General features: G+C 39.3%; 1 protein-coding gene across 1 annotated transcript in view; it reads left to right on the forward strand.

The window, feature by feature from the left end:
• The first annotated feature begins 3,744 nt into the window (after positions 1 to 3,744).
• SH3GLB1 (SH3 domain containing GRB2 like, endophilin B1) overlaps positions 3,745 to 19,178 on the forward strand; it is a 55,135-nt gene continuing 39,701 nt past the window's right edge. The window contains exons 1-2 of the mRNA XM_007946177.2: positions 3,745 to 3,816; positions 14,043 to 14,184. Coding sequence (XP_007944368.1) covers positions 3,745 to 3,816; positions 14,043 to 14,184 — 214 coding nt within the window. The remainder of the gene's footprint in view (positions 3,817 to 14,042; positions 14,185 to 19,178) is intronic.

Below are 19,178 nucleotides of genomic sequence, written 5' to 3' on the forward strand. Positions count from 1 at the left end.
GGCGCGGGATCGGGCAGTGTTTCATTCTGCTGTGCATGGGGTCGCTATGAGTCGGAAACGACTCGACGGCACTTAACAACAACAACAATGTACCCACTTTAAAGGTCCCTGGTCTGGACATGAGATATTCAGGCACTATTCAAAAATAAAATACAGAGTACACTACCTAAAATGTTGTTTTCATAAAAGGTTTTCTTCTTCTTCTTCTTTAAACAGTTTTGAGAGACTTTGGGTAGTCAACACTTTGAGCTTAAAAAGACTGCTTTCCTCACAGTATTGGGATAAAAAGTTAGTATAGGGGACAGAAAAGGGAAGCAGAATATGAGGCTTCAGAACACTTACAAAAAGAAGCCACCTCCAAATTAGATTTCAAGTTAGCAGATAGAGGCTACTGGAGATGCTCATTTAAGAGAGCATGGATTTCTTTTCAGCATTTCATCACACTTATAATTACTTAAAGGAGCACTGGTGGTACAGTGGTTAAACAATTCAGCTACTAACCAAAAGGTTGGCGGTTTGAACTTGCCAGCCTCTCTGAAGAAGAAAGATATGGCAGTCTGCTTCCATAAAGATTTACAGCCTTTGAAACCCTATGGGACAGTTCTACTTTGCCCTAAAGTGTTGCTATGAGTCAGAATCAACTCAATGGCAGTGGGTTCATTTTTTGGATTTGTAACTACTTATTCCAGTTCTGTCTTACCTGATTAATTATAAGCTCCTATAAGAGCAGGAGTGGGACCTCTTGTAGTGTAGTGCCTACCTAGGGCACTTGACTGCTAACCAGAAGGATGGCAGTTCAAACCCACCAGCTGCTCCTCAGAAGGAAGATGGGGCAATCTACTTCCATAGTGATACTGCCTCGGAAACCCAAGGAGGGGTCGCTATGAGTCGGGTCGGACTCGAGGGCACATAACAACAACAACATAAGAGCAGGTAGCTGTTTGCCTTCTTGCCTTCTATATATATCCCTAGCCTCAAGCACAATGCCATGAGGCGCACAGTAGATGCTCAAAGAAACATAAAATGAAGAAATGAAGTGGTATAATTGAAGTCATGATGAAGAAATTAATTAATCAAAGAAAACAAAATAAAGACTAAACATTGAGCTTTGAGGATAACCTACAATAAAGCCATCAAAAGAAGTGGCCAGGACAGTAAAATGAGAAACTCCAAACGTAGGGCGAGAAACGGAAAAACATAAGTATATAGTTGGAAAGGGGGTGAGTATCATGGGGGTGAGTATCATGGAAATCTGAGAAAGGCCATTAGATTTTTAAGGTAACTGGAACCTCAAAAAATGCTGTTTGGGTATCGTTATAAAGATGGAAGCCAACTACATGGGATTAGGCAGAAAATGGATGGTAAGGAAATAAAGCTAGTATACTAGTCTTACAAATTTGGCAGTGAAACAAGAAAAACAAGACTACAGCTATAGAGGGTGCAAAAGGAAGAAGCAATAGATTTTTTTCCCCCAAGTCTGGGAAGATTTACAGGTTTGAGGGAGAGGATCCAGGTTTCTTTCTGCTAATTGTACATATGGTGGTGTGGCCCTTTTGTAATGTTGTATATAGGATATGGCAAAATGCACTTATTGTAAAGACAGAGACCCAGAAAGAGAGAGGGTAAATGCTTTTCCACATGAAAATCTGAAATGGACTAAAAAATGGAAAATAGGATTCTTGATTATTTATTTCCTTTCCCTTATTACAGGATCTCTGGTGGCGTAGCAGTTAAAGCATTTGGCTGCTGATCAATAGTCAGCAGTTCAAACCCACCAGCCACTCAGTGAGAGAAAGATGAGGCAGTCTGTTTCTGTAAAGATTTACAGCCTTGGAAACCCTATGGAGCAGTTCCACTCTGCCCTATAGGATCACTATGAGTTGAAATTGGCTTGATGGTAGTGAGTTTGGTTTTGGTTTGGTTCCCTTATTTCTAGAAAAGTTAAGTTGAGATGAAAGTATTTTATTGCTAGGAGATTTTAGTCTATCAGTTACCTTAGAAAGAGATTGTTGTTTCTGTCACCACCACAAAGAACAAAAATGAACACTAATATTTGTTATCTGTTTGCTCGTATAATGTTTCTATTGAATTAATCTTTCAACCTTTATCAACAGCCACTACTTCACAGAGTACTTCAGTAAAACCCTGAATGCTGCATGTGAGCTCATTTCATTGCCTGCTGAGCCAGTATTTTCCATGCCCTATTGTACCAAGAAAGGAGCTCTGGTGGTGTAGTGAATAAGGCATTTGGCTGCTAACCAAAACACTGATGGTTCAAACTCACCAGCAGTTCCATGGAAGAATGAGGCAGTCTGCTTCCATAAAGATTCATAGCCTTGTAAATCCAAAGGCGTTCACTGTGAGTGTTAAAAACTCCATGGCAGTGACTTTGGTTTTGGTTTGCATTTTATCAAAAGCACATATAACCACACAAACAAAATATAGAGCATCTTCTTATTCTTGAAACATAAACATTTCTCTACACATGTCTCCCTCTTCTTCTTTGCTTATACTTGCTTTTACTTAGTTCAAGCATAAACTGTATTTGTAAAGACTGTTTAAGAGGTTACTCAGAATTATAGGTACTTAAGTTTTACAACATTTTCTCATTTATTATTAAAATTCCCCACGTAAAGTTGAGTTATCCTATCTCACTCACCATTTTATACCTCTTTGTGTTCTCCACCCGGCACTTTGTGTCCCAGGCACCATACTCTGTCACAGTATGCTCCTAGAATTGATCCTGTAATCCAGAGTGTGCATGCTGCCTTAAAACAGTCACAAAGTCTTTTTGGCAGCAAATGATTACAGAGCTTCTGGTGCAAGTGGGTAAGTCCCCAGAGGCTGTCAAATAGCCAGACTGAGAGCTCCTAGACCGCAGGGTCAGTGTCTTTCATTCAGCATGGTGTCTCCAGTACCTGGCTCAGTGCTTGCTTGGCTCTTATTATTATTTCCCTAATATTGCTAAATGAATGAATAGGCTGGGTGGGGACATTAAATTCAACCCTATTCTGCAAATATTCACCGTATGCCATCCAAGCGTCAGGGACCAGATGGGTACAGACGTTATAGGACAACCGGAACCCGTTCTAATTTCGTAGATATTTTAATTCTATGCTACAATTTCCGTATTTGCTCTTAAAACAAAAAGGACAACTGGGGTTATCTCTGTTCTTAGCTCTCAGGAACTAGACTGTAAACGTGCTGCGACGCTGAGGTCCCAGGTCCCATAGGACGCCCCTAGCTGCGCAATGCTCCCTCCAGATGAACTGGGCCAAGCTTCCGACGCGCCCCGCGCCTGGGCCACACCAATCCAGAAGGGGTCGCTGTTACCGCGATAACTTCCACAAAGGCTCCGCCCTGCGGCCGGTGTTCCCTTCCTTCGCAGGGAACGCAGCCGGGCAAAGCCTGAATACCAGTCTGTCTGCCGGCTACCAAGCCACCTACAACACCGATGTTAGCGGCTGCTCTCTCAACTCGAAATGCCCAGTGTCTAGTCCACAGCCCCTGGCGTACTCAGCCGGCTCTAAGGCCCTAGTTCTATTCCCTCGCTCCGCCCTCCTCCTCCTCCTCCTCCTCCTCCTCCTCCCCCTTCGCGGAAACGACAGCTGCGGCGGGGCTGGCGCCGCCTCCCTCCACCTACCACGTCTACTCCCGCTGCTCTCGCCCAGCACCCCAGCCTGGCCGCCGCGCCTCCACCTCCCAGTTAGGTCAGCCGGTGGCTCCGCCCGGCTGCCGCCTAGAATGAACATCATGGACTTCAATGTGAAGAAACTGGCAGCCGACGCGGGCACCTTCCTCAGTCGTGCCGTCCAGGTACTGCTGTGGGGGGAAGGGGTGGCGACATTTGTTCGGGCAGGGCCGAGGAGGAGCCGCCTGAGCGCTCAGCCCCAGGCGGCAATGTCCTCCGCACTGCGGCGGCCTCGACCCCGCCCGGTGGGTCTGCTGCAGTCCGAGGCCTGGGTGACGGGCGCGGCCTGGTGCCCCTTCCAGCCCAGCAGCCGTTTTCTAGCACCCAACTGCCGCTCTCCGGGAAGCTATGCAGGGTGGGAAAAGGGTCTGAGGTTCCTCTTGATCCTGGAGGACACCTTGAATTCACCCTCGGGCTGAGGCGTTGCACCGCCCGCCTACCAAATCAACAACACTGGTGCTCTGGTGACCTCCCTCCTGGGGCTAGCAAAGGCCTTGCTAGTCCGGAGGGTAACTTAGAGCATTCTAGCGCTGCCCCCACCCTTTCGTTTCGTCTCTCTCGTCCTCCCTACCTAGTCCAAGGAGGGAGTTAGTTTCCTTTTCCTGCCCCTCAAACCCAGTGAGCTGCCAACAGTTCCCTCCAGCCATCCGACTCCCTGAAAGGATTGTCCCTGAGCTTGGCAGCCTGTGGGGGGAAATGGAAATCGCCAGTTGACGGCCAAACTTTGCCAAGACCACAGGAAACTTGGCGGTTGGGGGTTCCCAGTCATTCACTCCGAAGCACCACAGTAGAACAGTGAAAGAAAAGTATGAGGAGATTCCTGCCGCTGAGCCTATAGTCACACTGGTATCTTTCTACTGCACTTGAAGGAAAAAGTTGACTTCATCATATTCTCCAATCAAGGAAGTATCTTTACTAAGGAACTTGGACAGTTTTCTACAGTCATCACTCACATTATGCCAACTCAGTAAAAATCTATGAACAGATGTAAATTTCACCACAACATGGTTTATAAACAAATCTGGTGTTTAAATTAACGACATAGTCACAGTAACAACATTCTCTTTTGCAAAGAGAAAACAAAAGTAATTGTTCAATATGCATACCAAATTGGTACATAAATTAATTGCTTTACAACTTGCTTGCTTCCTTTATCCCAATTTTTTGCACAGTTAATCCTACCTGGTACTATGCGTGGCAAGAGAATGATAGAGCTAGAGCAAGGTGGTAATACCAAGCAAAAGCAAAAACTCACTGATGTCAGTCATTCAACTAACTCATGTTGTTGTTGTTGTTTTGCTGTCGAGTCGCCCCGACTCATAGCGACCCCTCCTTGGGTTTCGGAGGTGGTATCACTACGGAAATAGGATTGCCCAACCTTCCTTCCGAGGAGTGGCTGTTGGGTTTGAACCACCAGCCTTCTGGTTAGCAGTCAAGTGCCTTAGGCACTATGCTACCAGAACCCCTCAACTAACTCATAGCAGCCCCCATTCGGTTTACAAGGCTATAAATCTTTAGAGAAGGGGATTGCTTCATCTTCTGCAGAGCAGCTAGTGGGCTGGAACCACTTACCTTTTATTTAGCAGCCAGGTATTTTAACCACTATGCCACCAGAGCTTTTAAGGTAATACTAGCAACCTGTGTTGTTGGGGGTGGGGGAGTGAAGAGAAAAAACTATTTCAAACACTTTGCTAGCCATTTAACGTATTATCATATCCAGTCATTTTCATAACTTTGCCAGATGCATGTTATTAACCCCCTTTTATACACGAGGAAACGTCCTAGGCATGGTAACTAACTTGCTTAACTTGCATAGCTGGTAAATATTCAGGTGCTATCCTTACCAGGCTCTGGTAGCATAGTGCCTAAGGCATTTGACAGCTAACCAGAAGGCTGATGGTTCAAACCCACCAGCTACTCCTCGGAAGGAAGATTGGGCAATCAACTTCCGTAGTGATACTGCCTCGGAAACCCAAGGAAGGGTTGCTATGAGTTGTAAACAACTCGATGGCAGTGAGCTAGGAGCTTGGATCCTTCCCAGGCACTATGATTAAAGCATTGAGCTGCTAACAGAAGGTCAGCAGTTGGAACCCACTGCTTCACAAGAGAAATATGTGGCAGTCTGCTTTTGTAAAGATTTATAGCCTTGGGAACCCTATGGGGCAGTTCTCTGCCATGTAGGGCTACTAGGAGTTGAAATTGGTTCTATAGTAGTGGGTTTGGTTTATGTCTGCAAGCTGCTTCTCTCCCTGGATAAGCATTGCAGGTTTAAGAATATTTAGAATAATAGAAAGTTACTGATTAGAGGACCTTTGGAGATCACCTAGTAAAATCTAAGTATTTAAATATCAACAGAAAATACCACATAACATACGGGAAATTCCTTTTAGGTCTTGATTTCCAGGTTCCAGACTCAGCATGATAATAGGTTGCCTGCGTTAACCCTTCTCCCCTGCTAAAATATAAAATATTTTATAAAGGAATCCTTAGGCAGTACGAACAGTTAACTTCCTCACCTGTGCTAACTGAAAGGTTGAAGGTTTAAGTTTACCCAGAAGCACTTGGGAAGAAAGACCTGGCAATCTACTTATAATCAGCAATTGAAAATCCTGTGGTGCACAGATCTACTCTGATATGAATCAGAATTGATTCACTCATGAGTCAGAGTTGATTTGACAGCAGTAGATTTAGGTTTTTTAATAGTTAAGAGGATAAACTTTTTTTTTTAATGGTAAGTTATAAGAACAGAGAATGAGGATCTGAAATAAATTTTGATTTGTGAGATACTTCTGTAGACTTCATTAATATTGACTACAATAGAAGACTAAAGCCTCTGGTATTTTTTTTACTGCTGATTCCCTAATATTCTAGATGCAGGAGGCAGATTTGAATATATTATGTCTCTGTATAATCATACTCTTTTAAATACTCTTAAGATATGTTTTCAGGTACATAACTCACACCACTTCAATTGGAGACATTTACTAAAATTTTGTCTGATTTAAATTATTGGTAGGCTTAATTTAAAAGAATAAATCTAGAAAAGCTCTAAAAAGGTGTATATTGTTTTGTTTCATCTAGTTGATTTTGACTAATGTGATCCCACTTGACAAAGTCAAAATGCCCCATAGGGTTTTTTAGGTTGTAATTATTATGAGAGCAGTTCATCAGGTTTTTCTCCCTCGGGGCCATTGGGTAAGCTCAAACCACCAACCTTTTGGATAGCAGTGGTTCACTTAACCGTGTACCACAAGGGTTTCTTCAAAAGGTATATATGTACCCCCTAAAAAATAAATAAATAAATAAAACCAGTTGCTAGGCAGGTTGATTCTGACTCATAGTAACCCCATGTGTAGCAGAATATACTATTTCTGCAGAATATACTATAATTGCTCTCCATAGGGTTTTCAAGGCGATGACCTTTCAGAAGCAGATCACAAGGCCTTTCTTCCCCAGGGCCTCTTGGAGGGTTAGAATCACCAACAGTTAGTAGTCAAGTGCTTAGTTGTTTGTACCACCCTGAGACTACTATATACATCTCTCCAAAAAACCCAAACCCACAGCCATCGAGTCTATTCCAATTCATAAACGTCTCTAAATGCAAAAAAAACAAACACACTGCCGTCGAGTCAGATCCAACTCACAGCGATCCCTCCTTGGGTTTCTGAGGAGGTATCACTACGAAGGTAGATTGCCCAGCCTTCCTTCCGAGGAGTGGCTGGTGAGTTTGAGGCACCAGCCTTCTGGTTAGCAGTCAAGTGCCTTAGGCACTATGCCACTAAAGCACCCTCATAAATGTCTCTAATGAATTTTAATTACAAATTGCTTCCATTTCTTCAGAAAAAAAGTTTTATCCTGATTTGTTAGATATCAAATAATTTTTTTTTCATTTGAAATACGTACGTGCCTACTCTCTATCTGCCTGTCTGTGGACACTTGTGATACAGCCATTGAATAAAATCAAGAAATGCTCTCATAGACGGCATTTTAGTTGGTGAAGAAAACCAAAAACCAAACCCATTGCGGGTCCAGTCGATTCTGACTTATAATGACCCCCATTGGGTTTCCAAGGCAGTAAATGTTTAGGGAAGTAGATAGAAGTCAGTGAAGATAAGCTAGTAAATATATGAGGTGTTGATGGAGAAAAAGGTCAGAGGGGTAGGTGAAGGCAGAGGTTGTAGTGGTTGTTTCCATGTTATACAGATAAGATGACCAAGGCAGGCAGCCCTCTCTGATCAGAGGAAATTCGAAGAGACGTCAAGGACACGATAGAGCCACAGTTTTTTTGGAGGAAAAGCATTTAAAGCAGAAGGAGCAAGTACAAAAACCCCTAGGTTCCAGGTAGTACTACGGAGACCAATTAGGGAGCTGTGGTCGTAAAACAAGCAAACAAGCAAAAGGTGACTGTGACTTAGATAGCAAGGAGGTTCAGTATCTCTGTAGTATTTGCTGTCAGATTGGCTATGGGGTATGAGAGAAAGATGAGTCAAGGGTGACTCCAAGGTTTTTGGCAGGACCAATTGAAAGAAATACATTTACTAAGATGAGAAAAATCTCAGGAGAAATAAGTTCATATTTAATGTGTCTTTTTATATTGGTTCAGTCAGTTAGGGATGCATAGTGATATATTTATAAATAAAATTATATGGTGTCTCAGATTACCTTTAAAATATTTAAGTAAAAAGGGGTAGTTGAAACAAGATTAGCAGATTATTGATAGTTAAACATGAGTGATGGGTTCATCATATATAATTATGTTATCTGTGTATGTACATTGTGTATATGCAATGTCATATATAGTCTCTTGTGTATGGTAGACATTTTCCATAGCACTTTTTGAAAAATAAAGTGCTTAACGAAGAAAGATGTTTCCAAAATATAATGTGAAATTTGGAATGTTATATATTCAACAGAACACTACTTTCTCCTTTTAATATTTAGTCATTAACTTAGTTCTTATTCTAAATTGAGTTGACATCAGTATAGTGCCAAGGTACCAAATTTCATGTTAATAAAGCTTAAAGCTAAGAATAGCTTAAGAGCCTTTTCAGTTACTCTTTATAAGCAGTATGAATAGTAGGAAGGGAATTAAACCTTTCTATTTCTAAATAATAATTTCCATTCAAATCTAATTATACCATAAGGAATAGGCCTTTATCTGCTTGGTCAGCTTCCATGCTTATTTTCATTTCACTTAAAGATTTTTAAGTTAAAAATTAAACATGTTTCTTGTTTTAAAAGAAAAAAATATCAATGGATCTCTACTTAATCAGTATTCCACACTCATTCTTCTAGACTTTTTCATATGCCTTAGTTTACTTTAAAAAGAGTATTAATAAGTAGAATAACACAAATAGTTATTCCTTACTCATCCATCTGGGTGCTTGTTAACTCCCTCCAAAAAAATACAAAAGCCTCAGATGGTTTATCCTCCCTGAACTATTATTTTATTAGTGTCTTAGAGTTTATTTATTAGTTCTTAAGACCATCTTTTCAGTCTCAACTCTTGGTTGAACTTTAAATATTACCTTACTACTTCATTTTTTCTATCAGCATATGTATAAACACCAATTTCCAATCAAATTATTTTACAATTTTTAAAATACCTTGTGCTTCTCCAACTCTAGACTTCTGTTCATACAGTAGAACTCGAATACGCTCTACTCCCGTCTTTGCTTATTTTTTTTCCCTTCTGTTGTAGTTACGTTGTGTGTCAACTTGGCTGGGCCTGGTTTTGAGAGGCTGGCAGCTGGATGCAGTTATTCCCCATGATGAGATTGGTAATCAACCTGTTGGTAGAATCTACTGGAGCAGCTAAGTAGGTGCCTTGGGAATGTGGTCTGTTTCCAGTGTATAAGGAGAAGCACTGTAAAAGGTCTCTGCAGTTTTTTGGCATGCTTGGACACAGCATGTAGTCAAGTCTTCATTCAGTAGCCTGCCATGTTCCTTGCTGATCTTGGGACTGTCTCTGGACTTGAGCTAGTGGCCTGCCTTGTTGTTTGGTAACTCAGGACTGTGCCATTTTACTTGTTGACCTTGGGCTTGTCAGCCTCAGCAGCCAGCAGCTCTGTGAATCAGAAAAAACCTCCAGTTCTAGTGGGTCAGCAACAGGAGGCACAGCTGAATCCCAAGGTTGAAGAGCCTTTACTTAGCCGCTAGAGCCGGCACTTTGAACTCAGACTTCTAGCCTCCAAAACTGTAAGAGAATAAATCCCTGTTTGTTAAAGTCATCCACTTGGGGTGTTTTTGTTAGAGTAGCACTAGAGAACCAAACCATCTTCCCATAAAATTAAGCTTCAAGCTCACTTCTATGTGAAGGCTTCCCAAACCACAGAAATTTGGTGTTACCTTACCTTCCTTTGAAAGCAGTTTTCAATTCTTTGTGATCTTGTGGCATTTTCCATCTAATGGACTGTTAATGAAGATCTCTTGGAGCTCTAAAATTCTTGACTCTATGGCTTTCTCATCTTAAATAAGATGGTAGTATGTTCTAAAGAAAGGAGCTCTGGTAGCATAGTACCTAAGGCACTTGACTGCTAACCAGAAGGGTGGCGATTCAAAGCCACCAGCCACTCCTTGGAAGGAAGAGGGGCAATCTACTTCCATAATGATACTGCCTCGGAGACCCAGGGAGGGGTTGCTATGAGTTGGAGCCGACTCGACAGCAAATAACAACATGTCCTAGAGAATCAACTGTGTTTCTTATTCCCCTCCCACAACATCCAGCACAGTTTTTCCTAATTTTTATAATATTTTAGCTAAGCAAGGTAATATCCATATGAAAAATTTAATTTTTTGAAGCACAGCAAGAATCATTTTACATGTTAAATACTTTATTTTTTTAGCTAGTATTTTTCTAACATTGTATTTGCTGACCTTGAAACTAATGAATGTCAGACTGAAATACTAAAGTTTAATTCAACCTATATGTATTAAGTATTTCCTGTGTGTTTGGCATTGAAGGATATAAAAATAAATGAGCCCAGTCCTTGTCCTCAAGGACTTCATAGTCTAATCTCAAGTTTATAATAGTTAAATATTTTATTGTAGTAAATACCCATTTTGTGAATTATTTTCTTCATTTGAAAAATCTTTGAAGTAGATAAAGAAACAGGTTGCATTTTTAATTGAGAATTGATATTGAAAAACTTTGTTCACCACCTTTAAAATAAGACTATATACTTTTTAAAAACTAAATTACTTAGGGAGAGGGCTCATTTTAGTTTTCCACCATTTCCTCTGAAGTGATTGCTAAAGTTACCCAATGAACTTTGTGAGTGCCAGTTATTTTCTGAGTGGTGAAAAAGTCTTTAAAATTCAGTAGTGGGCTCGACATTGATTTCCCATTTAGTTCATTAAGCATAGTGGCGTCACCTTGAGTCAGAATCAGCTTGAGACAGCTGGTGGTGATGAGGACGGAAATGTAAAGATGTGTGTGATACTGCCTCATCTAGCTCCTAACAGATGAAATTCCAGCTTGGCTCAACACTTTCTCTCAAGCCCTTCTAAAATTCTATTTTTCTTATAAAATTAAACTGTGGTAATGTCACCAAGTCTCTCAAATTCTAATAAATTAAGCATGTCACATTCTAAATCCACAAAATCTTATTATGTAAAATTCTGCATTATTTATTATTACATAAAACTGCCCTCACCTAATAAATGAAGGTAATTAAAGCAGGTATAATTGTGTACCTGGTCCCTCTTCTCCCTGCATACACACTTGCTTTAAGTGGTAGTTCAGTGACAGAATTCTCCCTTACATGCAAAAGACCCAGGTTCATTTCCGAGCCAGGCACTTAAAGTGTGGCCACCTCATGTCTTGTCAGTAAAAGCATAAGTGTTGCTATGACGGGTAACAAGTTTCAGAGGAGCCTCCAGGCTAAGATGCACTTGGAAGAAAGGCCTGGCAGTCTACTGCCAAAAATTGGCCAGTGAAAATCCTATGGATCACAACACTCCAGTCTGCAACTGATCATGGGGATGGTGCAGGACTGGGAAGTGTTTCATTCCACTGTGCATGGGGTCTCCATGAGTTGGGGACTGACTCAGTGGCAACTAACAACAGCAACACTGTAGTAAAGAAAGGGTTACAGTGTCTGACATAATGTGGCTGATTCAGAAAACTTGAGTCACTTAATAACTTTATTTACAATAAATCAATGTTTAGAGAAAATATAAAGGAGAGAGTATCAAACTTTCTGGTCTCCTCATTTTCATCCAGTTTATGTCTAGTCATTTCAGACTTATGGCAACCCTTTATGTATCAGAACACAACTGTACTGCATAGGATTTTCAATGGCTGTGATAGCCAGGTAAGAAAGATTCCTCCGGTTGGACTCAAACCTCCAGTCTTTTGGTTAGCAGAGCGTGTTAACCATTTGTGCCAACCAGGGACTCCTGATGTAATTTTATACTATTACAAATGAAATATGAAAGAATTGTATATCAAGTTAAAGTTTAAGGAACATTATGTTTGGATTTCCATTTTGCTTTTATTGTAAAGTGCTTTCCGTTTGTTTTTAATCGTGAAACTGAACCGCTAGCCATTCATTAGCATCTATTATAGTTTCTATGTAATAACTATGACCATTGAGAGACTACAAAGTCAGCAATGACTTCAGACTTGAAGATGTTAAAAACTAAAAATTTTAAGGATGAAACTTTAAAATTTTGATAACTAGGAAAGGGACTTTTTTTTTTAAAGAAGAAAAAATAGGTCTTCTTAAAAAGATTATATTGCTATAATTCTGTATTTATTGTTTGCGCATTATTCTTATCACAGCTAGATCATAAAATCCTAAGGATCATAATAGAAAGTTTTTAAGAAAAAAAATTATTAAGGGTAAGAACCATGTCATAATGCTGATCACCGTATTTTTAGCAAATAACACACACATACAAGGCACATAGCACGCCTAGAAAAATGTGCAAGGAGTATAGTTGGCAAAAATATATACATGTGCATTGTTTGAGTGGAAATATGATATACATCACATATGCAGAACATATACTCTATAAATATTTGTAATTAATAGCTTAAATCTCCTTAAGTTGAGATAACTGTTAATTTTCTATTATACCTTCTTAAAAATGTTTTAGGGAAGAAAATTAAATAGTCTTATCTTAATATGGCATATATTGATTGACAAGGAAAAAATTCTTTAGTCTACCCTCACAATATTATGAGAAATATTGTGTTTTCTATAGTTACACATTTAATAAATTTTAACTGATTTCTGTTTTAAAATTTAACAGCAATATTCTTTGTTCCACCTCTTTTTTTGTTCATTCAAGGTAAGATTTAGGTTACCCTTAATTGGATGAATAGTTACTGAATATTATGTGGGAAGCTGTGAACAAAGACACAAGTAAAAGAGCATTGAATATGTTTGAATAGTGGTAATAGAAATATATGAATTTCTAGAGTCAGCAAGTGTTTATTGGAAGTGACCAACTCAAAACATATGTGGGGTTGAAGCCCAAAGTCGGTAAATAAAATGGGATAGTCCCAATATTATCAAACCACGTGGCAGGCCATTGATTCATGTCCCGAGATCAGCAGACAACATGGCAGGCTACTGAATGAATAACAATTTGGCTACATGCAGGATTCAAGCTTGCCAAGAGGTAGAGCCCATTTCTAAAGTTTTTCCTTATATGCTTAGGAGCTGACTCTAAGGCAGCTACCCAGCTGTTCACAGTAGATTCCACCATGGAGTTGATTACAAGTCTCATCATGGGGAATACTACAGCCAGCTGCCCAGCTGCTGTACCAGGCCCAGCCATGTTGACATATAACCTTAACTACCACAACAAGGCCCTGAAGAAAGTGGTTAAGTGGTTGTGTGTGTGTGTGCGTGTGCATGAATAATCTTACTTAATCTTTAAAACACCTTTACAGTAAAGGATCCTTGAGCAAGCTTTTGAATATTTCTTCTTAAACTGCCTCAAGTTCACATAGCATTGCAGTCAGCTTTGAATTCAGCTTCAGCTGACTCAAAGCTCTTATTCTTTACCACTGTACTTTCCTACCTTATATGTACAAAATATTTGTATGCTTAGGCAATAAACAAGATTTCGTACAGAATTCATACCATACATTTTAGCAGAAGACCTAAGGATGTGTGATAATACAACATAAGTCGACATAAATGCTGTAAAAGGTGTGGATACATTGTCATGGGGACAAAAGCATACCATTAATGGGCAGTACCTTAAAAACAAACTTGAAGCACAGTTACTTGCAAGTTTGTGGCTGTTTGGACTTGAGTTTGCTTTTTAATCGTTGATACAGTTCTCTAAAATTTATTTGATGTATATACTTATTTTCTTATTATTTTAATAACAGTTCACAGAAGAAAAGCTTGGCCAGGCAGAGAAGACAGAATTGGATGCTCACTTAGAGAACCTCCTTAGCAAAGCTGAATGTACCAAAATATGGACAGAAAAAATAATGAAACAAACTGAAGTGTTATTGCAGCCAAATCCAAGTAAGAAGCTTTTACTTCTTTTTGTCTTACTCACTAATCTTTAAAAATTACTTTCAGTGGTTTTTTTAACATTTTTTTAAAAAAAACCTCAATTATAAAGAATAATGAGGAGTCTATAAAACATAACATGGGTGAATCTGGAGGACATTATACATAATGAAATGAAGGTATATAGGACAATTATTATATGATGTCACTATTATAAAAACTCAAGAATAGGTATACATACAGAAAGCAACATTCTTTGATGGTTATTGGTGTTGGGAGGAAGAAAGAGGGAATCACTTTATAGATAGTAGACACTTGAAATTTTTGATGATGAAAAAGGCAATACCAAATATGGGTGAAGTCTACACAGCTTGAGGTAAAGGATGACACCAAGAAGTGTGCAAAAAAAGGAATAATTTTGGTAAATGCTGTAACATAAACAATTTTGCAACAGCAGTAATAACCAAAAAATATATGTGTAGTTATGTAGGTAGATGTGTATATAGGAAGGCATATGCAAGTACATACACGTTCATGCAGAGGTGTAGATCTGTAGGTATATGTATATACATGTTTTTGTGTGCTATATATATATTCATATACTCTATATGAAGACCCACCCCTTGGTGCCACTCGTGGGGGCCCCAAGTCTGAAATTTATCTATATATTCATATGTTGTTGTTGTTGTTGTTATGTGCTGTCGAGTCGGACCCGACTCATAGCGACCCCTCCTTGGGTTTCCAAGGTGGTATCACTACAGAAGTAGATTGCCCAACCTTCCTTCCGAGGAATGGCTGGTGGGTTTAAACCACCAGCTTTCTGGCTAGCAGTCAAGTGCCTTAGGCACTATGCTACCAGAGCTTGCATATATTCATATATATAACCTTATATGGGGGCACAGTTATGAGACCGTCTACACATATCCAAATAACTTACAAGATTGGTTTACTGTGTTAAAAGGCTTAAAATCATAGTCTTGTGAGACAACTCAGTCAATTGGTGTAACATAATTCATAAAAATAATGTTCTACTTCCAAGTTTGGTAGTAGTGTCTGGAGTTTTATAAGCTTGAGAGCAGCCATCTAAGATACAACTATTGATCTGTATTAATCTAAAACAAAGAGAATGAAGGAAACCATATATTCAAAGAAGAAACAGTTCACAGGACTAATAACCCACATTAACCACTAGCCTCTACTAGCGTGAGACCAGAAGGCTAGATGATGATACCCAGCTACCATTCTGACCTACATAGAATGTGAGAAAAATGTAGAACAAAATTAAAATTCCTGAAAAAAGCCAGACTTACTGGACCAACAGAGTAGAGGAACCCCTGAGACTATTGCCCTAATAAACCCTTTGAACTTAGAACTGAAGCTACTCCTGGAGGTCACCTGTCTGCCAAATAATAGGTTTAATAGCTTATAAAATAAACCATATCACCTGTGAGTAATGTGCTCCCTAAAACAATCAGCTGTATTAGACCAAACAGTCAACCTTTATGTAAAAGCAAAGATGTGAAGACAAGGAGGGGAAAGGAAGCTAGATAGTGGAAACAGAACAGAGTGGAAATAATGAGAATGCTGACACATTATGAAAATTGTAATCACTGTCATGGAACAGTTTGTATAAAAATTTTTACATGGGAATGTAATTTGCTATGTAAGCTTTCACTATAGCACAATTTTTTTTTTAAGTTTTAATGACTATTCAGTGAAAGTTTTTTGGTGGCTTTAGGGGCGGTAGTTTTTTGTATGCTTTGGTGGGGAGGAGAGTGATAAAGCTTCTCCTTTGTGTACCCTCTAACAAATTAACAAAGTTTTTGAGGCCTTTATAAAATCTTCTTGAAAGTTCAGTTTCAGGCAGTGACTTCTTTGAATTTTAAGAATCATGAGAGGATGTGAAGACAAATTAATTACACTTTTTTATCTGGGGTGAATCATCCCTGAATAATTAAGTGAAAATTAAATACAGGCTAAATGGTTACCAATGACTTATGTTTATGTTGCTTTACGTTTTCACATAAATTATTTCATTTGATTTTCAGACAACTCAGGTTTTTCATATCACCTAATTCAGTAGACTTGAAGATAGGGGCATAATTGTATATTAAATGAAACCTAGAAGTTAGCATCTTGTAGCACAGCTAATTGTAAGTAGACCTTGGAGTAGAACCAAGGTTAGACACTCTGTCTTTTGACTACAAGCTTTATATATCAAAACAAAAGACTAAAGGTAGCAATGCATGCCTTCCTCCCCATTTTCCCTATTTAATTGTGATCATGTTCTGAGATGCCATAAACTTGCTTTTAAATGCTTTTCTAGTATTCCAAGCCTTAAACTTTGGTGGGGTATATAAACTTGTAGCTCTATACAAAATAGTAATTGCAGTGTAGTAAATTACTTAGTATGGCTTTTCTACCCATAAGTCATTGTAAACTCAGTGGTGGAATGAGCAACTGAGGAGATCCTGATTGTAAATGTTATCCACCTGGGTTATTTCTGTTGGGCATGGCACAACGCAATGTTATGGGAGGCTCACTCTCAGGTGCTTAGAATTCTGTTGTTATGATTGGTTGGTTTGGCCACTCTGCCAAGCTCAAAAGGAGGCCTCCTAGAGGCAGAACTCTCTCTGACTGCTGGTTGAGGAAGACGTGCTGCCGAAAGAGACACGTGCTCGTGAAAGAGACGTGCTGCTGGGAAAGAGATGCAAGAGATACGCGTTACTGAGTAAGACACCAAGAGACATGCACTGCTGGGGAAGAGACTATGAGAGACTGGGCTGAGAGACAGTGGGCTGGGAGAGAGACTGAGTGTTTTTCCTGAACTTGAATTGTAACCTGGTGCTTCCCTAATAAACTTCATCATCTGTGAGTTCTTTGTGGCCACTGCAGCAAATCATCGAACCCAGGAGAGAGGTGGTGGTGCTTTGGGAGGAACAGTTGGTGAAAGGGCTGGAGGGAGGCAGCATGTCTGGCCTTGCAGTAATAGGCCTTGGGCTTTTGATGGCGATTCTGCCTTCCTCTTGTGGGGTTCTAGGAGGTCAGAATATGTGGCCTCCTTGCCCTTTTTGCAGTAATAATTCTGTGCCATTTTAGTTCAGTTGTGCTATTAGCTTCCATTGAATTGACTCTCAACCATGTGACATGGTGCACAAGGGAACAAAGCACTGCCCTGTCCTATGCCATCCTTATGATTGATTGTGGATCAGACTGTTGAGATTCATAGGTTTTTCACTACCTGATTTTTGGAAGCAGATTACCAGGACTTTCTTCCCAGTCCATTTTAGTCTGAACATTAAATTGTAGTAACCTTTTAAAATAGGCTTTTTATACTTTTAAGCAGGCCCATTGCCTTTGAATAACCTTTTGATATTTCTTAACCTATTTAGGGCCACTAAAAGTATATACTCTGGCACTTTAAAAAAGTAGACGTTTTTCCTCTTGTTCCTTGTCCTATCCAGAGTCCTCACATAAATATAGTCTGTTCTTTATGTTTTTCTGAACGCCTAGTAAGGTTATACATGCTTGGTAAATGGGGCAATGTTGTTAATATAAAGTAGTTACAATGGCTTATAAATGAGTTTTTCCCAGAACATTAATGTTTTATGTGACCAGGTAGTAACAGGATTGTTAATGTTTTTTCTTTATGCTGTGGTTATGAAGTAACAGATTTTAAGTAGTTAGACCAAACTTCAACTCTGTCTTTCCCATAAACCCTGTTATTTTTAGTGTATGATTTTTCAGAACCTAGAGTTTTCCAGAAAAATATATTTCATTGTAGCAGAATTACCTGCATAATTTTAAGATTTGATTATGACCTACTGAGGGATCAGTTGGAGTGAAACATACATTTATTAAATGTTACTGAGTATTTTATTATAATTAAGTATTTTATTAACTAAATATAATCTATAAAAGACTCAGCTTTAAACTTCTGACCAAATAAAGGAAAAGCAGGAAAGCAAAAAATCATTTTCACAGTCAGAAAATGAAATTCTGAAATTTAGCTAACATCTTCTAAGTGATTGTGTTTTGAAATGATTCTTTTTGGTCTCAACTAATTTAAAAATTTCTAAATTCTTGCCTAGAACTGTTCTGACACTGCACAAGTGTACCACAAAAATGAGTATTATTCCAACAACTAACTCTTTTGCCAACTCATAAAGTTTTTCTGTTACTGGTTTACCTCATTCTTGAAATTCATTTATTTACTTATTTTGCAGTGTTCTCTCCCACCTCTGGTAACCGACAAAGGAAGTTTCCTTTCATACATAAATCTTTCCTTGATGTTTTACAATAATGAACTAATACAATATTTGTCCCTCTGTGATTGACTTATTTCATTCAGCATAATGTCCTCCAGGGAGCTCTGGTGGCATAGTGCCTAAGGCATTTGACTGCTAACCAGAAGGCTGGCAATTCAAACCCACCAGCCACTCCTCAGAAGGAAGATCGGGCAATCTATTTCTGTAGAGATAACACATCGAAAACCCAAGGAGGGGTCACAATGAGTCGAATGGAGGTTCATCCACATTACGCATTGTTTTGTAGATGCTCAGTTATTCTTTAGTGTTCTATAGTATTCCATTGTGTGCATGTACCATAGTTTGCTTACCCGTTCTTCTGCTGATGGGCACCTAGGTTGTTTCCATCTTTTTATTATTATAAATAGTGCTGCAGTGAACATGGGTATGCACATATCTGTTCTTATCCTGGCTCTTACTTCTTTAGGATACATACCTACTAATGAGATTGCTGGATGAAATGGGTATTTCTTATGCCAACTTTTTAAGGAATCACTATACTACTTTCCACAGTGGTCATATTATTTTACAGTCCCACCAGCAGTGTATGAGAGTCCCAATCTCTCCACATTCTTGACAGCATTTGTTATTTTCTGTCTTGTTGAACTTTGCTACTAGTGCTGGGACAAGATGGTATCTCATTGTTGTTTTGATTTGTATCTCTCTAATGGCCCCAGGGTTACAGGTGAGGAGAGACAA

The sequence above is a fragment of the Orycteropus afer genome, unplaced genomic scaffold (genome assembly GCF_000298275.1).
Source record: "Orycteropus afer afer isolate SDZICR_OR568_19922 unplaced genomic scaffold, OryAfe1.0 scaffold00152, whole genome shotgun sequence".
NCBI lineage: Eukaryota > Metazoa > Chordata > Mammalia > Tubulidentata > Orycteropodidae > Orycteropus > Orycteropus afer.